At 43.9% G+C, this 23,486-nt stretch overlaps 3 protein-coding genes across 12 annotated transcripts; 1 reads left to right on the forward strand and 2 right to left on the reverse strand.

The window, feature by feature from the left end:
- The first annotated feature begins 30 nt into the window (after positions 1-30).
- LOC144004049 (H-2 class II histocompatibility antigen, E-S beta chain-like) lies at positions 31-5,220 on the forward strand. Its single transcript, XM_077500948.1, has 6 exons — positions 31-171; positions 1,234-1,506; positions 2,141-2,354; positions 2,427-2,494; positions 3,424-3,537; positions 3,608-5,220. The coding sequence occupies exons 1-6, from the start codon at positions 117-119 to the stop codon at positions 3,631-3,633; spliced, it is 750 nt and encodes a 249-aa protein (XP_077357074.1). The 5' UTR covers positions 31-116; the 3' UTR covers positions 3,634-5,220.
- A 64-nt stretch (positions 5,221-5,284) lies between these two features.
- On the reverse strand, positions 5,285-17,881 carry dlg4b (discs, large homolog 4b (Drosophila)). Of its 7 annotated transcripts, none has more exons than XM_077500937.1 (20): positions 17,659-17,881; positions 17,423-17,577; positions 15,968-16,038; positions 15,242-15,358; positions 13,232-13,282; positions 12,458-12,582; positions 12,227-12,396; positions 12,014-12,150; positions 11,756-11,906; positions 10,459-10,727; positions 10,282-10,384; positions 10,098-10,194; positions 9,854-10,030; positions 9,750-9,787; positions 9,640-9,678; positions 9,112-9,213; positions 7,753-7,925; positions 7,554-7,663; positions 7,381-7,472; positions 5,285-6,178 (listed from the first exon to the last, which is right to left on the reverse strand). In XM_077500937.1, the coding sequence occupies exons 1-20, from the start codon at positions 17,730-17,732 to the stop codon at positions 6,072-6,074; spliced, it is 2,358 nt and encodes a 785-aa protein (XP_077357063.1). In that variant the 5' UTR covers positions 17,733-17,881; the 3' UTR covers positions 5,285-6,071. The 7 variants fall into 7 exon arrangements, with proteins under 7 accessions (XP_077357063.1, XP_077357065.1, XP_077357062.1 ...); XM_077500939.1 differs by having other exon boundaries at positions 17,423-17,533; positions 17,659-17,818; XM_077500936.1 differs by having other exon boundaries at positions 10,098-10,384.
- Positions 17,819-23,455, reverse strand: LOC144004048 (7SK snRNA methylphosphate capping enzyme-like). Of its 4 annotated transcripts, none has more exons than XM_077500944.1 (8): positions 23,057-23,455; positions 22,317-22,610; positions 21,907-22,151; positions 21,492-21,762; positions 20,618-21,152; positions 20,323-20,535; positions 18,967-19,075; positions 17,819-18,891 (listed from the first exon to the last, which is right to left on the reverse strand). In XM_077500944.1, the coding sequence occupies exons 2-8, from the start codon at positions 22,589-22,591 to the stop codon at positions 18,854-18,856; spliced, it is 1,686 nt and encodes a 561-aa protein (XP_077357070.1). In that variant the 5' UTR covers positions 22,592-22,610; positions 23,057-23,455; the 3' UTR covers positions 17,819-18,853. The 4 variants fall into 4 exon arrangements, with proteins under 4 accessions (XP_077357070.1, XP_077357071.1, XP_077357072.1 ...); XM_077500945.1 differs by having other exon boundaries at positions 22,317-22,625; XM_077500946.1 differs by having other exon boundaries at positions 23,302-23,447.
- Between the last annotated feature and the right edge of the window lie 31 nt (positions 23,456-23,486).

Raw genomic sequence — 23,486 nt, forward strand, 5'->3', positions numbered from 1 at the left:
CAGGTTGGCTAACTCGTCTGCCTGGCAACAAGTGATACAGGTCATGTGACCAGCTGCTTCTTTTTTAAAGAGTCACTTCCTCATGCAAACAGTTCACTTTTTCGGCACTTGAGGACATGGCTTCATTAGCTCGGGTCATCGGTCTCCTCTTCCTCACCTTCTACGTGGCAGGTAGGTGTATTTATATGCTCTATTTTATTTAATTCTACGTATACAACTGCATAATGGACTATATGCTACTAAATACGTTTTGTACAACTGTATTACAATATAATTTCTAATATCCCCATACAATTACATAAAAACAGTCAACTGCACATTTACTGCATGAAACAAAATATGTAGTGTATATAATAAAATATATTCTGTATACAGTGCAACTAAAGTATGTAAAACAATGAGTGGATATCAAAAGTCTACACACCATTGTTCAACTTTTGTGATCTAAAAAGAGACACCAAAGAAGATAAATCCTTTTTGAACTTTTATACAATAATTTCGACCTATAACCTGAATTGCTATTTTTTAGAATACAAAAAAAAAAAAAAAAAAAAAAGTCCAAGTAGCATACCCTCACAACTCAGTGGCTGTGATGTTGAAAGTGTCAGCGGCACACACTTGCCACCATTTTGAGTGCCTCTGATTAACCCTAACTAAAGTTCAGAAGTTGTAATAGGCTTTTCCTGACATTTATTTCTATATCCTGACAGTGGACCCCTGCTATTTCCAAGGAATAGCGACCAGGCCCTGCAGTGAATACCAACCATTTGTGAATGGATGGGAAACCCCCCCCCCCCCCCCCCCACAAATGATTGGGGTAATTGTTTAAAAAAAAAATAAAATAAAATAAATAAATAAAGAAATAAATAAAAAAAAAGAAGAAAACTAAAAAAAGCAAACAAAACCCACCCACAACGATGATGAATTTTCTAATGCCGAACCATGAATATTACAGGGGTTCCACTGTCCACTGCGTATATATTACATATTGTGCATAATTGCATAATTATATTATTATGACTACATACAATAAATCATGAATACAACATCACGTGTACTATTATATAACAAACATGTATACAAAAAATACTGTACATAATATAAATAGATAATACCATAAAAGTAACTACTACATAGCCTTTATATATTTTTAATAAATGCACATGTAGACGTGCATGTGAGCACAGAGGCGCGATCAACATGTATGAATCATCAAGTTATTTATTTGGGCAGATGGCTACCTATGGCATCTGGAAAGTTTCTGCGTGTTCAACTCGACTGACCTGAACAACATTGAGTACATCGAGTCGTACTTCTACAACAAACTGGAACTGTTTCGCTTCAGCAGCACTTTGGATAAGTACATCGGCTACACTGAGTTTGGCATCAAGCAGGCCGAAGCCTTTAATGCCAACCCCGACTACATTGCCAACGCGAGACATTCAAAGGAACTATATTGTTTACACAACATTAAGAACGAGTATGAAGCTGCGCTCACCAAGTCAGGTACAAAAACACGTTCATCAGCCACCAAAGCAGAAACAGAAAATGCACGTACGTGCGTTTGTGTGTGTGTGTTACATCCATGGCGTCTGAGTATGTGCAACTAATGTTACAGCCGCTTTCCAAAATGGATCAAATTAAGGTCTGCAATCAAACACCCCTAAATGACAACACGACTAGACAGGACCAGACCACATTAGACGAGAGTCCACTAGTTCTCAAACTTCATACAACCTTAGAAAAAGAAAAAAAAAACTCATGTCAAATGTATTCACATAAAAGTTAAGTAGAAATAGCATCAAGATAATAATAACAGTAATTCAAACTAAAGTTTTCTTGAAGATGAAATGCAAATTATTGTCCAACTTTAAATCAAACTGAACAGTACTTTAGCAAACCACTAGAGGGAGCCTGCATACCACTATTACATTGACAGATTGTGGTAGTAGGATGCCATATTTTTTTTGCGGAATTATTATTATTTTTTTTTAAGAGATTAAATCTGCTGTCCGATTAAATCTATTGGGAGCAAAAATGAACTGAATCCATTTTGGAATAAGGCTGTAACAAAAGAAACACTGGAAAAAAAGCTATTCATCTGCAAGACCGTCAATTTTACTTGCGTGACCCGTTGCAGTCAAGCCTTACGTCAGAATTCACTCGGAATCGTCTCCCGACGACCGCCACACCGCCATGCTGGTGTGCATCGTCTACGACTTCTACCCCAAGCACATCCGCGTCACCTGGCAGAGGGACGGACAGGAAGTCACCTCCGAGGTGACGTCCACAGATGAGCTGCGCGACGGCGACTGGTACTACCAGATTCACTCTCACCTGGTCTACACGCCCAAGTGAGTCCGCCGTCGCGCCGTGACGTTGGCGGCGATGAAAATCAACTCAAGGTTGGCGTTTTGTTTCCAAAGGTCAGGGGAGAAGATCACCTGTGTGGTGGAGCACGTCAGCCTTGATACACCTCTGCATGTGGATTGGAGTAATGCCTGTCTCATTTTCACCTGTCTCACTCTTCACCTGTTTCATTCACTATATCCTCTCACTTGAACGCAATAATTCTCAGTATGGTTACTAGGATTACAAGTGGTACACAGGCTCCCTCTAGTGGCAAAAGAATCACTGCCTAAGTACAGTTCAGTTATATCAGTTATATAGGTCAGGAAAAAATCACCACCACACATTAACAGAAGCCCGGAGGTGTAGATTGAGAAGGAGTTCATGTGTATATCCTGTATTTATATAGTGCATTTTCCTGAGATAAAACGGAAGACCCTGCCTTTAACTTTTTGCGTTCATTTTTATTTAATTTTCATTTCGCTTTGATTAAATAACATTTTTTGTCCTAATGTTACAACTTCTTTTTCGTGTGTAATTTTTTTTCTTGTAATATTTTGACCTTATTCTTATCTAATTTTCTCAGATTAATACTTTGTTTTCATAAAGTAATTGACAACGAAGTTTTTCACAGTTTTTCACAACATTTTGCTGGACAACCATTCTTGCAAAAGTGTCGAGTTTTTGTTTATAATATTTTTGACATTATTCTTGTACATGACACGTTACGTCAATACTATTTCTTGTCAAATTCTGATTTTAGTCTGGATTTTTTTTTCTCGTAATATCAACTCCTGTAAACTTTGTTTTTCACATGCCAAGACTTTATTCTTCTTATTTTTTATTTTTTTTTGTAATATGACTCAATGTATAATTTTAAGTTTTTCTCATAAACTTTACATTTTTTTCTGCTAGCACAACTTTTGGAATAAAACCTCACACTGATCCCCCATTTCATTCTCAATCAACGGTCTCTTTCTCTGCCACTCTCATTTGTTTCTCTCGCTCACTCAGTCACCTGTCTCACTCTCACTCACCTGTTCGTGTGCGTGTCTCTCTCCCCGCTCCGGGCAGATCCGTCCCTCCCCGAGTCGGAAAAGAACAAGTTGGCCATCGGTGCGTCTGGACTGACTCTGGGTGTGGTCCTGTCCCTGGGGGGCTTCTTGTACTATCGCAAGAAGTATCGCGGTAAGACTTGCTCAGCACGTCACGTGATTCCTTCTGCCTCTTCTTGACTCTTCTTCTTCTTCTCACCTAGGTCGCAGTCTGGTTCCAACAGACTGAAACTGCTCCTGGATCAGCCTGCTTGTTTGATCAAGATTGTACACATTTCTGCTCGCATTGTGTGATCAACAGAATAACTCTAAAGTGATTGGCTGCCTATTTTGTCCAGCTTGATTGACCCCACTACAGACTAGAACGGAGTGGATCAGACTAAACAAGGACAGATAAGTCAGTACATCTAGACTAAACTCCAGCAGGATTGACTAAACAGTCAAGACGGACTATTCTCAACCAGATTAAATTTGACTAGCACAGGAGAATCTAGAACATACTAGACTAGAAGACAAGAGTACGGACCACACTACAACACAACTACACCAGATTAAAACAATATTGAGTAGACCATAGCTCATACTCAGGTCTTCGAGGACTGCAGTCCTGCAGATTTGAGAGTTTTCTCTCTTTCAACACACCTGAATCAAATGATCAGGATTGTTATCAGGTTCCCGTAGAGCTTGCTGATTAACTGATCCTTTGAATCAGGTGTGTTGGACAGAGGAAACCTCTTAAGACATGCAGGGTTGCGGGCCCTCAAGGACCAGAGTTTGACACCTACGATCTAGACCAGTGGTTCTCAAATGAAGGTACGTGAATGCACTCTAGGGCTACGTGAGAGTTTTAAAATAAATTTCAAATGTAGCATCTATGCAAAACTCATTTAAAAACTATTAAATGATCCAAATATTTCAGAAAAACGTAAGTTCTTAAAATAAAGATTCGATTCAGTAGGCTATTCAGTTTCATTGTCCTTAAAAAAAAAAAAAAAAAAAAAGTAGTCTCCCCAAAACAGAATGGTTCGACCCAACCTGTCATGTCACCTAACATACCCTGTCAATCATTTCAAAACTTTATTTAGAATTAAGTTTGTGATTTCCTTTTGAGAAGATATCTTTACGAGACACCAAAGGATGACACTTCATAATAGTGATAATTTTTGTGTGCACAAGTGTTGACTTAGAATAATTTGTCTATTTCTTATTGTCAGTTATATCTTTTATTTCCAAATAGTTCAAGAGACCACTGAACAAATGAGGTTCCAAAGTTGAATAATAATCAGATAAAGGTGACGCAACACTATTTTAAGTCATTTATGGTTCTCAACGAAAATTGCTTTGCCCTGGTTGGGGGAGGGTACCTGTCTGAAAAAATATTTCACAAGGGGTACATCACTAAAAAAAAGGTTGAGAACCACTGATCTAGACCATCCTAGTATGCACCACAATAGACTAGAATGCAACTGACCCACCCAGCACAGACTAAATTCAACCAAACTAGAAAAGTTTAGTGGAGAATACGACAGGATTTGTCAAGACCAGAGTAGAAATGGATAGTCCAGACCAGCAGACAATCATATTAGCCTAGATTACAAAAGACCAAACTGGACCAAAACAGACTATATTAGATCAGATCAGCTCAGATAGACCTTGACTAAAGCACTTTGAGCACCATAACGGTGTAGAAAGTGCTACTGTACATACATTTAGTCCATTTATCATTGACACCAGACGAGATCAGACTTAAAACAGTTGGGAGTAGATTAGAATGTGCTTTGCTTTGCATTTTATGAATAAACTTCAGTGATTGTGACGTCTTTTTTTTGTGTGATGGTGAGGAGGTTTTGGACTTCGGGACCAGCAGCCAAGAAGGGAAAGCCGTTTTGAGCATTTATTCTGATAGTAGTGCGCTCGTTGTCCTCATTTGTAAAACAATAAAGCGCTCGAATTAGTTCAAAGGGCGTACCTAAACATGGATAAGCAGTGCACTGGTAGGTATTCCATCCCTGTAAATGCTCACAACCATAAAGGAGAGTCAGGTCAATTTGCCTGTTGTGGAATTGCGTTCCGTTTGCACGGAGTCACGACTCGGGAGACTTGGCTTTTTTTTTTTTTTTTTTCTTAGCAATTTATTCCAAGATTTCCACGAATTCGGTCGCCGCTTTTCCTCCCACTGACGCAGCGGCGGGGGAAATCATTGGGAAGTGCCGATTGACAGTCGTTAGCTGTTAGCGTTAGCTTACAGAGTCTCTGTGCTGTACAGTTGAGGTGGCGGAGCCATGGCGTGGCCACAGTGTTGCACAAAGGGACTGTGGGAAATGTAGTCCATGTGGAAGGGGGAGGGGGGGGATTCAGACATGACCCAGTGTTGTGCTCAAAGCAAAGCATCATGTGATCTCAAAGCCCTGAATTCACTGTGTGTGTGTGTGTATGTGTATGCGTGTGACTGCGTGTTTAAGCCCCAATGTATGTACACACGCACGCAGTGTGTGTATAGCACATCCATCAATCAACCAATCAATCCATAAATAAATATCAGAATATAAACACATTACCTACACTCTACACCGATCATACATCGCTCGCTCCGGCGTTGCCATGGATATACAACATGTGCACAGGAGGGGGGGTGGCGGAGGAGAGAGGGAGACCTCTGCTGACCAATCAGAGCCGGTCGCGGGTCACCACCCAGATGTACGGGCCGCTCTGCTCCTCGATGACCACTTTGACCTGGTGGTACACCTCTTCGAAGGTGTCACCGTGCACGATGGCTGCGCACACACAGGTTTAAATCAACGTTTGTGAAATGAAGCCCTCCCACGGTAAAAAAAAAATTGGATTACATTAAATTAGAATCATTTCAGTTTTAAAAATAAATGGGAACGAGGACACGTCGTTCCAATTTCACATTTGAAAAGTGGATGTGATGTAATATTCTTAAAGCTGCATATGGCAACAGTTTGCCCCAAAATATCTTTACAATCGCCTTTTTATTTGACCATTTATAACTGAAACATTTTTTTAATTAGTAGATAAACATCTTAGCTGTTTATAATTGGAACTCCTGTAAGCATCTGGCCAATAGTATTCAGAAAGGATTCAAGTTCAAATTTGCCACCTTTTTTCTGTGGATGTGCACATTTATGTATATTTAAGAAGGGAAAATGCCGTTTCATTTTTTGGCCATAGGTGGCAGTAGAGATTCATACTTTAAGTTCCAGTGTTAGTTCATTCACACAATTTAGCTCTTTCGATTGAAACAGAAAGCAATTTTAGTGTTGTTCTGACGTGTTTGTTGGAATTAGTTGAGTTACCTGGTAGAATAATAACTATTTTTATTTTAACGTTCTCCAACATTTCATTATTAATTAAAAACTTTCTGCATTAACATAGTTGTTTTCAATGTCACAATATCTACAAATGGAAAAGTCTAATGTTATTGATTTTTGTAAATATAATGTGTTAGCCTACATTTCACAATAGTAATTTAGATATGGAAGGAATAAACTATTAACTCATTCACTGCCAGTCATTATAGAAAATGTTTACATTTCCAATACTCACGTGATATTACATTCAATAATTATATATAAACCGAATCTACCAAATAACAGAATAGACTCCCTACTTTTTGTCCCGTCCCGTTCTTTTATAATTGACAGCAGAAAAATGTAGGTTTGCCAAAATACAGCCATTTCTCCCATGGACTCTGAAACTGTGTTTATTTCCTATAAAATGGGGCAATGATGTCATCTACCGGTGGTTGGGCATCAGTAAAGTTGTTTCCAAGTTTGATATTTACAGTGGAGCATGCTCAGATTCGCCCCCATTTAGCACCGCTCTAAAAAATACAATTGACAAGTATACTTGTCAAAGGCAGTGAGTGAATGAGTTAATCTTCAAAACAAATATGTAAAAGTGAAGTACTGTGAATACTATTTGCGTATACCGTATCCAACAAATATACATTTACCAGTGAAACACTCCAGGAAGTCCTGTTCCATTTTGATGGCTCGATCCAGAACTTTCCTGGCCTGATCCTCAGACAGACGCTTGTTCAAGTCGCTACACAGTACACACACAAACAGAAGCACAAAAGAATGACAACATTTCCTAACTGGTCTACATGTGGCATGACAAACTCACAGGATGTTCTCCAAAGATCGCGGTCGAATGAAGATTGCGATGGGGTGGAGCTGAGCGGCCTGGAGCCGTCTGACGGCGTTGGCCGACACGTCCAGGATGCAGTGCTTGCCCTAGACATGCACGAACCCGTAGCAGAGCTGATAAATGCAGGCGTGCAAGCGTCGCCATGGCAACCCGAACTCGAGCAACATCATCTCACCTGGCGGGCCACCTGCCGGACGCTCTGCACCGACGTGCCGTACAGGTGGTTGTTGTATTGGCCCGCCTCGATGAAGTGATGCGACTGGATGTCGCGTTCCATCTGCTCGCGGGACGCCACAAAGTGGTAGTCGCGACCGTCCACCTCGTAGTCCCTGCGGGGACGAGTTGTATCTGCGGAGGTGGGAGGAGGTCACACATGTGCAAGCATTTTATAATACAGTGTTCCCTCGTTTATTGCGGGTTCATCTTGCGCTCCCTGGCTGTTTCGCAGACTTTTTACAGCGTGCTTTTTTTGAAAAATAACAAAAAAACAAAACAAAAAAACATGCTTTTTGGTTTCTTTATTTTTTTGGTCTTTGCGTGGCTGTAACTCTCGAACGCCCGGCCGGAGAAATACAGGCATCCGCGGATTCATCTCGACGAGACCTTTCCAACGGTGTCTGCACGATATTGCATTACGGAGATAGAAAATATATACTGTGCTGTATAACAAGTCAATTAAAAACACTACAGTACTTTTAATGAAAAAAAAAAAAATGACTATAAATTAAGAAGAAAAAAAAATGAATGAAAAAGCATTCATAATAAACTAAAAATCATACCAAAACAAAAAAACATAATAAATGGAAAAAAAAAATACTGTGCTGTATACTGTAATATTTTTTTTAAAGCACTTTCAATGGTAAAAATGAATCTAAATGAAAAAGGAACAAGTTATGAATGAAAACGCTATTATAATCAAGTAAAAATCATATTAAAACGAAAAAATATATATATATATATAATTGATAATTTTTTTTTCTTTTTTTAATTAACGCAGATTTCCATTATCGCGGGTAGATTTTGAAACATAACACCCGCGATAAATGAGGGAACACCGTATTGCACTTTGTAAAAACTTAGTAATGACATGACAAAATACAATAAACTTGATCATTTTTGTCACACTTTGCATCAATCGAATGGCTGCCTGACTTGGCCACATGGGGGCAGCATAAGACGGACAGATTACTATAGTTTAGCTCCTCACAGATGATAAAGAAAATATTCCTGTGAGAATTCTTACATTGAATGTCTGAATGTGTTGCTACACATTTCTCATTATAGCATTAGCATTGGGCTAACAGACTAATGTCTAAAATAATTTCTTGTTTTCATAGCACATTGTGTAATTCTCCAAGTTCTAGGTTTATCTTGACAGCAAACTTGAATTAGGATTTATCATTTGAAGCCTCTTTTGTCAAGAATTGTTCACTCTTTGCCAAAGAGCAGCAGAACGAGCTCGTATCTTAAAAAAAGTTGTAAGTCGAGCAAGGTGAAGCATTAGCCGAGCGAGTCCCGCGTCCCTCACACTCACGTGGCACGCAGGAGCCGAACTTGTCCGGGAAGTCGGTGAGCAGGTCGTCGTTGACTCTGTCTTTGGTGGGTCCCAGGACGATGACTGGTCGGGCGTAGTCCACTGCGGAGACAGCAGTTAACGGCTCGTCATGATCGCTTGCGCACAATTGATGAGGAAAATAGCTGGTACGCCTTTTTGCAATCCTTGACTGTTTATCTAATTGCACTCTACTTAGCTGTAATCTTTAAAGTAATGTAATTTACAATAGATTTATTCTTGGTTGTTCTTTCACATCATATCCTCTCCTTATGTCAGAAGACATGTTAAAGGTTTCTCATTGAAAAACTCCAACATTTGTTTTTGTGTTCTTTCTGTCATACCACAAGGGTGCGCCAAAGCCCTGGCTAATAGGAAAGTAGTAATTGTTGTCAAGGATGTATATTGAAGTGATACTACGTCTCCACTGTTCGAAGATATTTGTGAACGCCACACAGACGCAAATATAAAAGGATTCAATGCACCTTGTTTCGAACCCCCCCAACCCACCTTCAGTCTGTGCAACCGCCTCGTAGCTCTGGACCAGCCCTGCAGCAAGAAACCACAACAGTCACAAGTCGCCTCTTCATCACGTTCGTCATCATCATCACACAACTCACCTTGGGTCTTCATCCGGGACCACTCCTTCCTCTCGACCCTGAAACATACACGCACACACACAGCGTCAGTCACGAAGCCAAGGTGTGACACGAGTGCGCCTCACCGGTGTTTGGACGGGATGTATCCCAGCTCTTCCAGCTCCCCCTGCTGGTTGACCCGTCTGGCCTGCCACCATTCGTCGTCCGAGCTGTCAATCACGTGAAGCACCTCCCCGAAATTAAAGTCCAGAGCTTGGGACAGGACGCCGCAGTCCCACGTCTTGTCGTAGTCGAACAAGGCTCTGCGACACACCAGATGTGGTGGTGTTGACGATGAGTCACTTGTGGCGAACTTCCTGTGTATGTTACCTGACGTAGAAGCTGCGGTTGGCTCGCAGGCTTCCTGGCGAGCTGTTCATCATCTGCTCACGCAGATCATGGATCTTGGCTTCAAAGCGACTATACTCTGCATACATGGACAAAAGACACACAAACAGCAATTTTGTAAGCACACTGATGTCACTGTTGTCGACGATGACGCGTGTGCACTCACCCTCAGGTCTGTACTGTGTTACTATGGTAACAGTTTGACCGGCGTTCTTGAGAGCTGCTGCGGCCTGCTCGTGTGTGGCAAACCTGAGATCCACACCATTCACCTGTACGCACAAACACATGGTTGCTGTCAAAGTCACGTCAGGTCAGGGTGATGGCGCGTACGTGCGACACCCACGCTGAGGATCTGGTCGCCCTTCTGGAGTTCTCCGCTGAGGTCCGCCGGCCCCCCGGCGAGGATGAAGGAGATGAAGATCCCTTCGCCGTCCTCACCGCCCACGATGTTGAAGCCTAGCCCGCTGGCGCCGCGCTGCACGCACACGCGGCGGGGCTCTCGGCCGTAGTCGTCCTCTCCCATCATGCCGCGGTGGAGCGGCGAGTAGCGGCGCGGGGACGGCGGCGGGAGGGCTTGTGGGTAATCGCACATGTAGTCCGGCTCCATGTAGGCTGGAAACAGGTCCGTTAGGAAAATTAGGGTTAGGTATGGGATATAAGCTATCTACCCTGGATGACCCCCACTGATCTGAATATATGACTGGATAGCCAATAGCCCATACACGCCCTTGCAAGCCTTTGAAGTCACAGGGCGGCCATCTTGCTCCTCCCATCTCACGAGCAGACTACTTTGTAAACTGTACATACACATTAGACATAGTAGACAGTCAGTATAGGGTGAAGGTGGGGGTTTTGTAGCGGTTTCGTCACTATTTTTTAACAAGTAAAAAAAAAATTTATAAAATAAAAACTAAAGCAAAATTTCAAGGATGTCAGTATGTGTACGATGGCGTATTAGGGCCAGGTATAAATGCTTTTTTTTCCTCTTTTTTCTTAAGAGGGCGGGGGCTATATTCCCAGGAAAAATAAATAAAATTGCCACTTAAGAAAGTCACAAATTTGCTGACAAAGTTTTTTTTTTTGTCAGAATATTGCCCCCGCCCGCCCTCTAAAAAACTATTTATACGTGACCCTAATACGCGTCGTAATGTGCTGCTTTGAAGACACCCTTTTTCTTTTATCGCTCAGTTCCTTAGACCTCAAATTATAATGTAGATTTGGCAGAGGCATCTTTTGTTGAATTACAGTTATAATTCTTGAATAAAAAGTATACAAGTTTCCCCCTGTAAACATCATTATGCACATCATTTATCCATAACCATATTTAAGGCAAGCTGTAAAATGTCTGAAGAACTCTTGTTTATGTTAAACAAATTTAAAACATCATAAATCATCTACTAAGTAAGTACTGCCTCAAATATTCTCCAATTTTGATACTCTAAATGTATACGATCGTATGCTGAGAAACGTTTCTTGGGGAGGAGCAATATGGCGGACTCGAGACTTCAAAAGTTCCCCCCCCTCCCCCATAAAGGTTTCGATTCAACTACAGATGCCAAAATATGGCGACAAGGCACTACTTTTGCCAAACTGAAGCTCCACAGCTCATTTCAACGCGGTTATTTCGACAGCAGACATACAGCTGGTGAGGTCCGGGGGGCTGAATCGCTCGGCCGGGTGGATGTAGTGCGAGGTGGGCGTGGCCACCTTCAAGTAGACCACCTCTCCTGTGTTCTTCAGAGCTGACACGGCGTCTTCGTGCAGGACGTCCTCCAGAGACAAATGGTTGACCTGCAGTGGATAAAAATAAACACAGACAGAAAAAAAATATACAGGTGCAAATACAGTACATACTGATAAGAAAATTACAAACAGACGGAAAGACACGGCGTACGTACAGCAAGGATCTTGTCGCCGATCTGGAGCCGCCCGTCCCGCTGCGCCGCGCCGCCCTCGATGATCTTGGTGACGTAGATGCTGTTGTCTCCGGGGACGTGCTGGTTGCCGATCCCGCCGGCGATGCTGAAGCCCAGACCTGACCCCAAAAAACATCAAAGGCCCTCCTGTCCAGGTGTGGGAGTTGTGCGAAACCCGGACGTCCCCGTTCCTACCTTTGGGTCCCTTCATCAGCTTGATCTTGGCGACGTGCTCGTTGAGCGGGCGTCGCCTCAGGACGTAGAGCCGCACCACGGGCCCCGCCTCTTTCAGGGCCTCCACGGCCACCGAGTGAGTGACCTCGCGCACGTCCACGTCGTTGACGAACACGATGCTGTCGTTCACCCTGGGGGGCGGAGGCGCAAACGTCGGTTTGTGCGTGCATGTGCGCGCGTTTGCGTGCGCACCTTAGACGGCCGTCCTGTGCGGCGGCTCCTCCGGGGATGATCTTTGTGATGAAGATGGACGGGTCATCTCCAATGTGAGGGTTGTCGGTTCCTCCTGCGATACTGAAGCCCAACCCGGAATTTCCCTGCACACACACAGTTAAACTTCTTAACTACGCACCTTGAGATAAAAGCAATGACAAAAATGAATCCTAAATGCCATTAATCCATTCTAGTTTTCTAAAATAAATGTTTCACAACTACTGTAAGTGACCCAGTAAGCTGCTGCAACATGCTAATTTTATAGAGAGGATAAAAAATATATGACTGAGTGGTTAGATTACATATATTGACTATTTGTGTCATTGCATCATTTGTGCCACGTCAATTCTATGAGTTAGCTCATCTAGGGCATTTCTCGTTATGTGATAACATTAAGCTAACCACTTTAAAACAAAGTTATGTGTGCTCGTATTTTAAAGTAAAAATTGGTTGAATGGCGGCTTGTAACTCACAAAATGCCCGTGGAGTCACTCGTATCTTAATGCACACGTGGTATTTAATTTTAGCAAAATTAAATGGAAGTTTTGACTATTCTTAAAACAAAAAACAAACACATTGAGCATCAAAGATCCACACCGATGTCTTAAAATTAGCATGTTCCTACTAATTAAACCTATATATACACACCATAATGGTATTTATTATTTCAAGATGAACTTCTTAAACATTTTCTTTCAGAAAAATGATACAAGCGTTCCCTGTGCGTAACAATGAATATGAGAGCATGCTCACCCTTTCCAGCGTGATCTCCTCATATTCCAGCTCTCCTTCGGATCCGTTCATCTGTGAAAACGCACAGAGGGTTAAATCGTATTCAACGCACCCCCCCCTCCATCCACTTCTGACGACCGGTTGCCACGGAAACAGTCGCCTTCAGGGCGCAGGCGGCCGTGGCGAGCGTCTCGCTCTCAAGTCTCGGCAGTTGCTATGACATCACTTCCGCCTGTCCTATGTGCAGGTTGTGCAACGAGGCAGGAGACTGCACGACAAGTATATACTAATAATGGGGTTCGGGCGGGGGGTGGGGTGTTGGGGTGCAGCAACACAACAGGAAACTTGTATAGTATTTTTATGTATCGCACTTTCCACAATAAACAGAATGTAAAAGAATTATATTGCTTTTGCATGCTTCAATGAAATTAATTGTGCTGCTCCTTCTGGTGTACTTGCCTTGGCCACCAAGTGGCAGTATAACACAGTCATGCGGGCACAAATGAAGAATACTTTCACAATTAAGGTGCTGTGAATCAGTATAGCTTCTGTAATATTAGTGTTTTGTTGCCAAAGTGTTTGTGCTCAAGGGATATAACGGTGCACTATCAATGCTATCCGTTAGCCCGTCTCGTCTATGGCGCTTTCCACTGAGTGTTAGCATTAAGCTAGCTGGGGAAAAAAACGGAGTGTCACTAAACAGCCTGAAGTGTCTTTTTTTTTTTTTTTTTTTATAATTGTTGATGATTTGCCAAACTGCAGTTACTGTTTATTCTTTAATGTTAAAGTATTATCTTAAAATATGTAAGCATTTGGGGATCATAGTTTGTGTTATATTTATAGTTAAAACTATTAACACTGGCAATTTTGATCGTTTTCAGAGGGAGCATCAAATACTGGCGGATTTTCACTACTCCCAGGGATTCACTGAAGCTTGATGCTTGGCGGAGGTAACAAATTTGGACTTGAGCGGAGAAGCAGAATGGGCAGGTGGAAAGATGAGGAGATGACAGGAGGAGGAGGAGGAGGTTGTGGAGTCGGTGATTATGTAACAGCGATGTTAGTTACACTTCACACTCAGTTTCCCATGACACCTCTGTGTGTGTGCGCGCATGTGGAGGTCAAAAACTAGCGTTTATCGCACAATGAGGAGGAGGAGTAGGAGGCGGCGGCTCTCTTGAAGCTTTTTGCAATGTGGGAGGATGCCGGCAAACGTGCAAACCCCACAAAGGAAGGGAATCGAACCCCGACCTCAGAACTGTGAGGCAGAGGCGCACAGCATCCCTCCGCTGCCAAGTGACACAAGGACGCCACGACAAGCCGGGTGGTTATCAACTCCCCCCCAGACCCTCCCGAACCACCACGCGCCCCCTTATTGGTAGAGCCGGGCAAAAGGTGAACGAACTTGTAACGTTACCATCATCCTCTGTCGGTGTCTCTTGGCTCTGCGCACATTGTTAATGAAGCGTCGTCCCATCTTCTTGGCGTACCACACCGAAACGAACATCACTTCCTGTCTCCGTGGTGTCTTGCCCCCTTCGCGGTAAGGGGGGGGTGGCGGGTGAGGAGGGTTACATCAAGATGGAGGAGTGATGGATGAACAAACGAGCGGCCTTGTTAGGTCTTGCCGTGATCGCTGACTCGGCTCATCCCAGTAAGAAAAAAAAATAAAAAATAAGAAAACGGACTAACAAAAAAATCCGGCGATGGGAAGACGACGCTCTTCGGCGCTCGTCATCCTCATCCTCATCCTCATCCTCCCCCGCTCGCTGTGCTCAACTCAGCTGCTGCGTTTCTTCTCTCTCTCTCTTTCTGACCCCTCCCCCACCCATGCCAGGAATCACCTCCCCTGCGTGATGTCACACACACACACACACACACACACACACACACACACACACAGACAGACGAAAAATACTGCTGCCATGGAGACCCCCCCCCCCCCCCCCATCCCCCATTTCTTGCCCATTGCTATGGCGACAAGCAGGAAGGCGCGTGCATGTGTGTGCATGCGTGCGTGTTGGTACGTACAGTGAGCGCAGCGGGCTGTGCAAGGCTGTCCAGGTGTGTGCGCGCAAACTCGGGGGCGTGTCCGTCAGTCACGTTTCCAGGGCTCGGCTGGTCGTCGTCGTCATGGTAACGATACTTCTGCGAAAGGGGGGCGGCACATACTCACAGTCACAAAGCGAGCGTTAGCATTCGGCGACTAGCGTGACCCGGAAACAGCCGGCGGCGCCGTCTTCCGACATTTGTGTGACCCGAGTGAGGAGCAGGAAGTGGAAGACACACGAGTGGTACGTTCGAGACAGTCAACACACACACATGCACGCGCACACAGGTGTATACATACATACGGGTTACGTTCACACACACGAGCCCGCTGATGTGTGTCGCTCTGCTCTTACCTTGGTGGTGACAATGCAGAGGCAGTCCATATCCACACACACACACACAGTCACACACACATTTTCACACACACGCACACACACACTTTGATCGCACTTTGCGCCCCCTCCCCCCCTCCGCCGTTCTCCTCCTCCGCTTCCCACCGTCTGTCGACAATGAGCCAACGAGGTGGAGGAGGGGGGGGCACGATGCAACGAGTGTGTTATTTTCTGCTGGGGGGGGGGCGGGGGGGTCACCTCCTTGACGACAGAGAGAGAACGAGAGGAGAGGAAGGGGGCTCTGCTCTCGTTGCCATGGTGTGATGCAGCTGTTGCTAAGGAACGGCGGCCGGCTGTTGGACGGGAAGCGTACCTGGACAGGTGTCTGCGGACGGCTCGCCGCTTGGCTTTCACACACCGTCAGCTCGTAGAACTCCTGGATGTCTGCGTACATGTTTACGTATTTAGTGCTTGGAAGTAAAAATATTTCAGCATGACTGTACTTTAAAAAAAAACAACTGTCAAGCGAATTCAGAGATTTGCTTCTAAATATTATATGAGTCGAAAGATAATTGTTAAAAAGAGGCAAAGACTGAAAACTATGTAGTATTCAGTTATGGAGATAAAGTGTTAAACACCACTAAAATGCATCTCCCCTTCAGATAGGGCTTTGTCTTGACTGCTTTAGAGTGCCCCGTTGTCAGCTGTGAGTGTGTGTACGTCATGCAGAGAAGAACAAGTGGGATATATTTTTATTTTTTTTTTAGTTGACAGCTTGTGAACCAGGATTTCACACTGGCATGGGGGATGCTTTCGAGCGCTGTCATTGTCAAGGTGGGGTTCTCAACCTTTTTTCAGTGATGTACCCCATGTGAAAAATATTCTCAGCCAAAAAAGCCCCAACAAATGCAAAGCATTTTTGGTTGAAAGAGGGAGAGAGAGAAAAAAAAAACTGTGCTGTGGCATTATTGTTTGATTTATTTACGCTAACTTATCTATTGAGCTTTTAACTTCTGAACTTTTTTTGTGTAGTGGTCTCTCAAAATATTTTGGGGGGAAAAAAAACAAAGAAAGAATTAATGATAAATAAAGATTAGAGCACCTAAAAATTATTATCATAAAGTATCCTGGCATCCATCGTAAAAAAGATATGAACAAAATTTAAAATTATGTTTTCAAGTGGTTGACAGGTTGGGTCAAACCATTTGGGTATGGGGAGACTGGGTTTTTAATACAATGATTTAACAGACTACTGTATACAACATTCATTTTATGAACTTATTTTCCTGAAACATTTACACAATTTAATAATTTTAAATAACTTCTGCATGGATGCTACTCATAATATATTTTAATATATCATGTCCCCCCTTTGAGAAACATGTTGGTAGGACATATTCCAGCCAGGTGAGGGTTTTAGCAAATACATTCACATTGCTCAATGTAAAATGTCTGGAAATGCCTTCAAGAACATCTGAACTTTTATGAATTGATGATTGAAGTGTCTAAAATGAATTACCGTTTAACACAAAATTTGAATGCGATTAATTCTGAACACAGCTGTGTTTGTCACACAAATCTGCTATTTGAGCAGGGGTGTGCAGACTTTTTTAAAATCTATTTTTATGTACAGGACTGTCTAATAAAAGGCAATATTTCAGTTGATTTGTAATGAATCCAGAATGTATGACATTTGTGCTTATTTAATTGTATTACAGAAAATAATGGACTTTATCACAATATTCTAATTTTTGGAGACAGTCCTGTACATACACAATATACACATTCCAGTGCCAGTGTCGGTGCTTGTAAAGTGAAATTGCAGTACCGAGCAACGCCTGAAACAGGTCACTCTGGAAGATGTTGAGCAGCTTCTCGGCTTCTCTCCCTTTGACCGCATCAGAGCAGGCCTCCATCAGCTGCAGCGCTCGCTGAGTGTCTGGAAAACGCACGGAGCACGTGAGCTGAGACAACACAAGTACACTAAGAGAATGCAAAAATAAAAATAAAAAAATAAATAAAGCACTTGTTGAAAATGACAAAAACAAAAAGGTCATATCTCACCGTCTCGCTTCAGCGGCATGTTGTCCTGTGATCCCACGGAAATCCTCTTTAGGGATTTGACAGGCGCATTGCATGCTGGGTAGTGAAGTCTGTTGATTGACTCTACTCAAGCTCCAATGAAGGAATCAATCATGCACGAAGGAAACACTGACATCATTCATGAAATGCAAAGCAAACGTTTTGATTTATTTGAATGATCAGGCAGTGCAGGCTGCACGCTAGATTTGTGGTTTTTCGGACCTTATGCCACATACATTTTGGGTAGAAGACTTCCCCAACAGTCTGCTTTGTTTTTTTTTTTCAACTTTCTCACAGTTCTTCAGATATTATCTGGGGGTGTGGCTGGCAGGGATGCAGGCCCTTCTTCATCTTTTGTGTAACGTTTTTAAGGGTATTTCTTAATAAACAAACAAACAAAGGAACAGGAATCTCAGATTTAAAGGCTGGAGTATTGCCGATTAAACGCATATATTCGTCATTTGTCATGAAACATTAAATGCTGTTCAGTGCTGTTAGAAACCGACAGTGTAAAAACCTATAAGTAAAATACAGAGGAGCTCTTTATTTCTAATTTGACCTTGAAGACATCAAGTCCTGTCACCTCAAGTTCAGCTGTTTTACTCCAGAGAAGACGCCGTAGGTGAGCGCTGATCGTGTTTCTCCCGTCTCAAGCCAAAAGTCAGTCGGGACAGTCTCCAGCTCACCCTCGAACATAATAAGGGCAAATGTTGCAGAAAACCGATGGATGGTCATGTGACTTTCAAAATCCAACAGCTGAAACATGACAGTGTAACAATCCCTAGTATGGCACCGCGCCACATGGTGGCACCTCTTTGTTTTGTCTTGCCGGTGGCTCACTTTTTCCTTTTGCCTTTCAGTGCGACCCTTGTTAGGTATAAGCGGTTAAGAAAATGGATGGATGGATACATTTTTACCATGGATCTGATGCGTGACAGCACTGAGTAAAATATTTTCTCTTTCAATAGAGTACATGTGGACATTGAGCCCATGTTTGCTCCCTACTTGGCTATCCAGCAGTACTGTACTCGGCCCGAACCATCACGCGTTACAAGAGGCAAGCGAGAACATCGCCAAACGGACTTCTGTGTAACGATTCCAAAACCCCACCAAATGCATGATTGGAAAACTTCCTGTCTGTGTAATCCAAATCACAAGCTCACGTCACCATGGGGGCTCACTTCTTGTGGAACAAGTAGATGGGCTGTTTCTCACCTGGAAACAAACTTCAGATCAGTGCGTGTCTGTGATTCAATGTGTATGTTTGTGTGTGTGTGTGTGTGTGTATACCAGTGCGTGTGAGTAGTCTATAGGAGCTGAAGCCGACATTGTCCATCAAGTAGGAAGTGAAGTGCTCTGGTCTCAGTTGTAAATTCCTGTAGTGATGGTATGTGGTTGCCTAGGAGACGACACCAGTTCCGTCAATCAAGTCATACAGTGAACCTTGATTAGCAGAGGTGGGCGCGTCAATGAATTTTGAGCATCCGTCATTCAGCAATCGTCAACAGTCAGGACCATCTTCCGTCATCGTCAATCCGTCAATATCTGAAGTTCAACAGCATTGTAATCATCAATCAGTCATTCGCCATGCATCGGCACGCCGCCATCATTGACGGACTGTCGGACAGCGAGGAACATATCTAACTAAAATGCGCATAAAGTGGTACTTCTACTTACGGAATTAATTGGTTCTGGAAGTTCTCAAGTAGAACATTTTGTAAGTAGACGCATTTTCCATGTAAATGCGCTAATCTGTTCCAAGCCTCCCAAAATTCAGACATGTTTTATAACGCATAAAAATGCATCAAAACATGTAACAAATACATGTTCCAATTAGATTATTGCACAATAAATGAGAGTTGTGCATAATGTAAAACACAAAGAATAAAGAATACAAATGATGGTCATTTACCTTTTTAACTGCTGTCCTCTTCGTTTTTTTGCCCTCTTTGGTTCATGTTCTCTCTCAGAAGTGTTTTTTGCCTGGTGTTTTGTAAAGAACCGATGCAAGGATGTTTGTTTGTTTTTTCTTTTTCTTCTCTTCCTTCAAAAATGTCCAAGGCAAACATCATCTTAGTGAGCAATCGCCCGACTGGTGAACACTTTTTCTGGGTAATTCTTTTCGACAAATTCCGAACCTACATGGAAACTTCAGGTACGGCGAGGCATCTTTTTCCAAAAAAAGACCCATCTCGTCGCAATTAAAAACTTACTGTGTCTTCATCAATCACCAATTGTTTGAATTTTTGCACAAATTTGTCGGCCGTTAATTAATACATTTACGTAAAACCATCTAAACACCTCACGGCCCGAGGGGCGAATGACGAGGACGCTACATAGACACATGCTGTATCTATTATCTATCTATTTTACACACATAGACACATTGACACATTTAATGATGAATTTGACATCTGTCATTGGGGTACATTAATTGACGGTGTGACGGATTGATGATTACATTGGCGGAAGGAAACCTACTTCCGTCAATGGTTAATTCGTCCTTTTTTTTTTTTTTTTTTTTTTAAGTTAGCCGTCAATCGCCAATCGTCAACAAAATGGACGCCCGCCATTGACGGTTTGACGGACCTTCCGTCAATGTTGACGAAACGCCCACCTCTGATGATTAGTGCGTGTGTACACTACCGAGGCTTTCTTGTTGCGGCCGTAGCGTCGCCACGGCTGTGGCTCGAGGATGAACAATCCGCCCGGCAACAAGCTCTGATAGGCTCGTCGGAAGAGTCGGGCCACGCCCCCATCGCCGGTTTGCAGCTGCACCCACTTGGTCACGCACAGACACATGATGATGTCATATTGACCCTTCCCAGGCCACGCCTCCTTCTCGGACACATAGTCCCCCTGTGCCACGAGTCACAAAAAGTCTTGTCAAAACTTGTCAAGTCATGATGGCCACAAACAGGAAGTAGTGCGTGACATTCACCTGGATGAAGGAGATGTTTTTGGGAAACCTGCGCGAGGGCGGGGGATCGGCGAGGAGCAGAGGGGGCGCGGCCAGTGGACCGCGACTCACCCTCATTGACAGCGGGAAGGCCATAAGACGCACGGCATCGTCCTCCTTCAGCTCCTTTTGAGCTCCCTCGCTACTTGGGGAGTAGCAGGACACGAGGGAGCACCTCCTCCTCCTCTCCTCCTCCACCAGGTCATGTGACAGGAAGTGCCTGATGTTCTGCCGGGCAGCATGCACCAGTCGCCCATCCAGCTCCACCCCCAGGATGTGCGCGGGGTTGAAGGTGCGGGCCACGGTGAGCGTCAGGTGACCGGCGCCACAGCCCACATCCAGCACCTTCTTGTCTCGGAACCAGTCGGCTTGCAGCAAGCGGAGGCGCGCGTCCTCCACCGGCCCCACGCGCCCCTCCCACCCGTTGCCATAGAAACCGTGGTAGCCGTAGAAGTGGCAACAGTTGCCAAACTGGTAGCGGTGTTTGTCCTTCTTCTCTGGGGGCTTACGTGTGCACCTTCAGAGCAACAGTCATGTGGACCGACAGCCAATAAAAAAAATATATATATCAAAAATGTTGTAAGGGTCTACCTACTTATACATCTGCTAATATGTCTCATTTTTTTTAAACATTTTATTTAATTCTGATTTTGACAAAACTGTTTATATTAGGGATGGGCATATACTAATACCAGGTATCAATATCGGACCAATACCTGGTCTTATTGCAAGGTATTGACCCATACTGTGATGGAGGCCATTTTACGATCAAGAAATGAACCCGGAAATTGACCTTTACTTTAAAGCCCTTCCCCCAATCACATTCCAGTATTTGCATTTCAGCGGGAGCACTCACCTGTCAGGCCCCGGCACTCCCGCCAGCGGTGTGTGGAACCGGGTCGCCTCCACTGTGTCGGCGATGGTGTGCGTCGACCTCGCCGAGGTGGTGCGCCGTCGACCTCTCTGGCGGCGGTCACCGGATTTGCGTGCCGCGGCCGGAGGAGGGTGTGAGTGCCTCCTGGGAAGGATCGGGGGCGGGGCGATGTCCTCTCGACAGGTGATGGCCGTGTTGAGTTCACAAGGAAGAGGAGACACTGCAGCACTGCCCTCTCTGGACAATACCGGAACTGTCACAACAAAACATCAAGCACTGTTGTTGTTTTTTTCAATTTTATTTTGCTGATTTTTTTTTTTTTTTATGTAGTCATGGTCACCAACCCACGCAAATAGCTAGGTTGACTGTACTGTATGCATGCCAGCGGATGTCTCACCAGTCAGTCCATCTGTGGAGGGAAAGATGGGACGAGTCACCGCCTCCTTGTCGCCGCCATGATGGTTCCTGTGTCTCCTCCTGGACTTGAGGGGGGAGAGCAGAACACCTTCCGCCTCACCGCCTCGTCTTCCCTCTCCCTTCAGGTTCAAAGGGTCCGTGATGTCTCGGGGAACCAGGATGTCCACGGGCTCCCTGCTGCGGGATGGCAGGGGTGAAGACTTGGGAGTTGTCTGATTAGACGCCCTGTGGACGAGAAACAGAAAAATGGCGGGAGCTCAGATATACAGGGAAGGCAAAATACAGAATGGATATAGGCAGTAGGGGGAAGTAACCAAGTACAAATACTTCATTACTGTACTTGTAAAAACATAACAAAATGTACATAAAGAAATATACTGCTTTTATCACCTGTTGACATCTTCATCCAACAACGAGTTCAGATTGAGCGGGTCGAAGATGTTCCCGCCCAGCAGGAAGTGTGTGGGCAACAGGGACTCCACTTGACTGTCACTACGGATGCGTCGACGACGCTTGGCTGGCCTCTTGAAGGCGACGCCCACAGAGTAGCGCTTCCTCGGGATGCGCTGAGCGGGTGCCGCCGGGTTGCTCTGACCGCTGTTGCTTGACGGGGGTCGAGGCTGACGGACGATGGTGATTTTTTCTGACTTGTCCAGTGACATCATTTTTCGGTTGTTTCAGGTCCTTTCAAGACAACAGCTAGATGTTAACAAAGTAACAAAATGTTGAACAGTTCGCCATGTGCATTCAAAAGTTTACAAAAGCTCAATTAAGTTCACCTGTAATGGTTATAGTCCATTTTAGGACCATCCTGAAATTTCATGTGTGGTTTTAATAGTCCTAAATGCTAATGAGTTTTTGTTTTTTGTTTTTCTAAATAAAAAAATATTTTCTTTGTTCTTAACTTATGTAAGAGTGGGAAAATGCGGCTCCCAGGGTTATAATAGTGGACAACCACTGTACTAAATTTATTTTGTGAAGCCTCAACACACCCCGTTTACACCTTTGCCTTTTGTATGCAGATGCTGTCAGACTCAAAATGCCAGCTACTTGAGCTCCAGACCATACACAAGAACAAAAAAAAATAAAAATAAAGTCTACTTTTTTTGTTTTGTTTAAGGGGGACTTACTTGTTCTAAAGACTTGTGTTTTCTCCGGCGTGTTGTTGTCAAACGACCCTCGCTTCCACTCCAAGTGTGACAGCAAAAATAGAAAAGTGCCCTTTTTTTTTGTCCCGCCTACCGGAAGCTAAATACGCCAATCGCAGACCAAGCTAAGCGGACAGTTAGCTTCTCATTAGCACTTTCTAGGAAGTGGCTAGCACCGGGCTAATTCGACTTCTCCGAGAAGTCCAATGAGAACAAACGTTGCATACCGCGGGTTGGAGTGCACTTGCGGGCCAAATGTACCTTGACGAGACGACATAGCTAGCGTTAGCCCCCACGAGCTGTTTGGCTTCGTCTCTCGTCGTGGGGAGACGGCCTGTATTAATTTACACCAGTCAGGACAGGAGAATACGCCAGCCCGGATGGTTGACAACACGAATGACCAATCACAGCA

This window comes from Festucalex cinctus, chromosome 16 (assembly GCF_051991245.1).
Source record: "Festucalex cinctus isolate MCC-2025b chromosome 16, RoL_Fcin_1.0, whole genome shotgun sequence".
Lineage (NCBI taxonomy): Eukaryota > Metazoa > Chordata > Actinopteri > Syngnathiformes > Syngnathidae > Festucalex > Festucalex cinctus.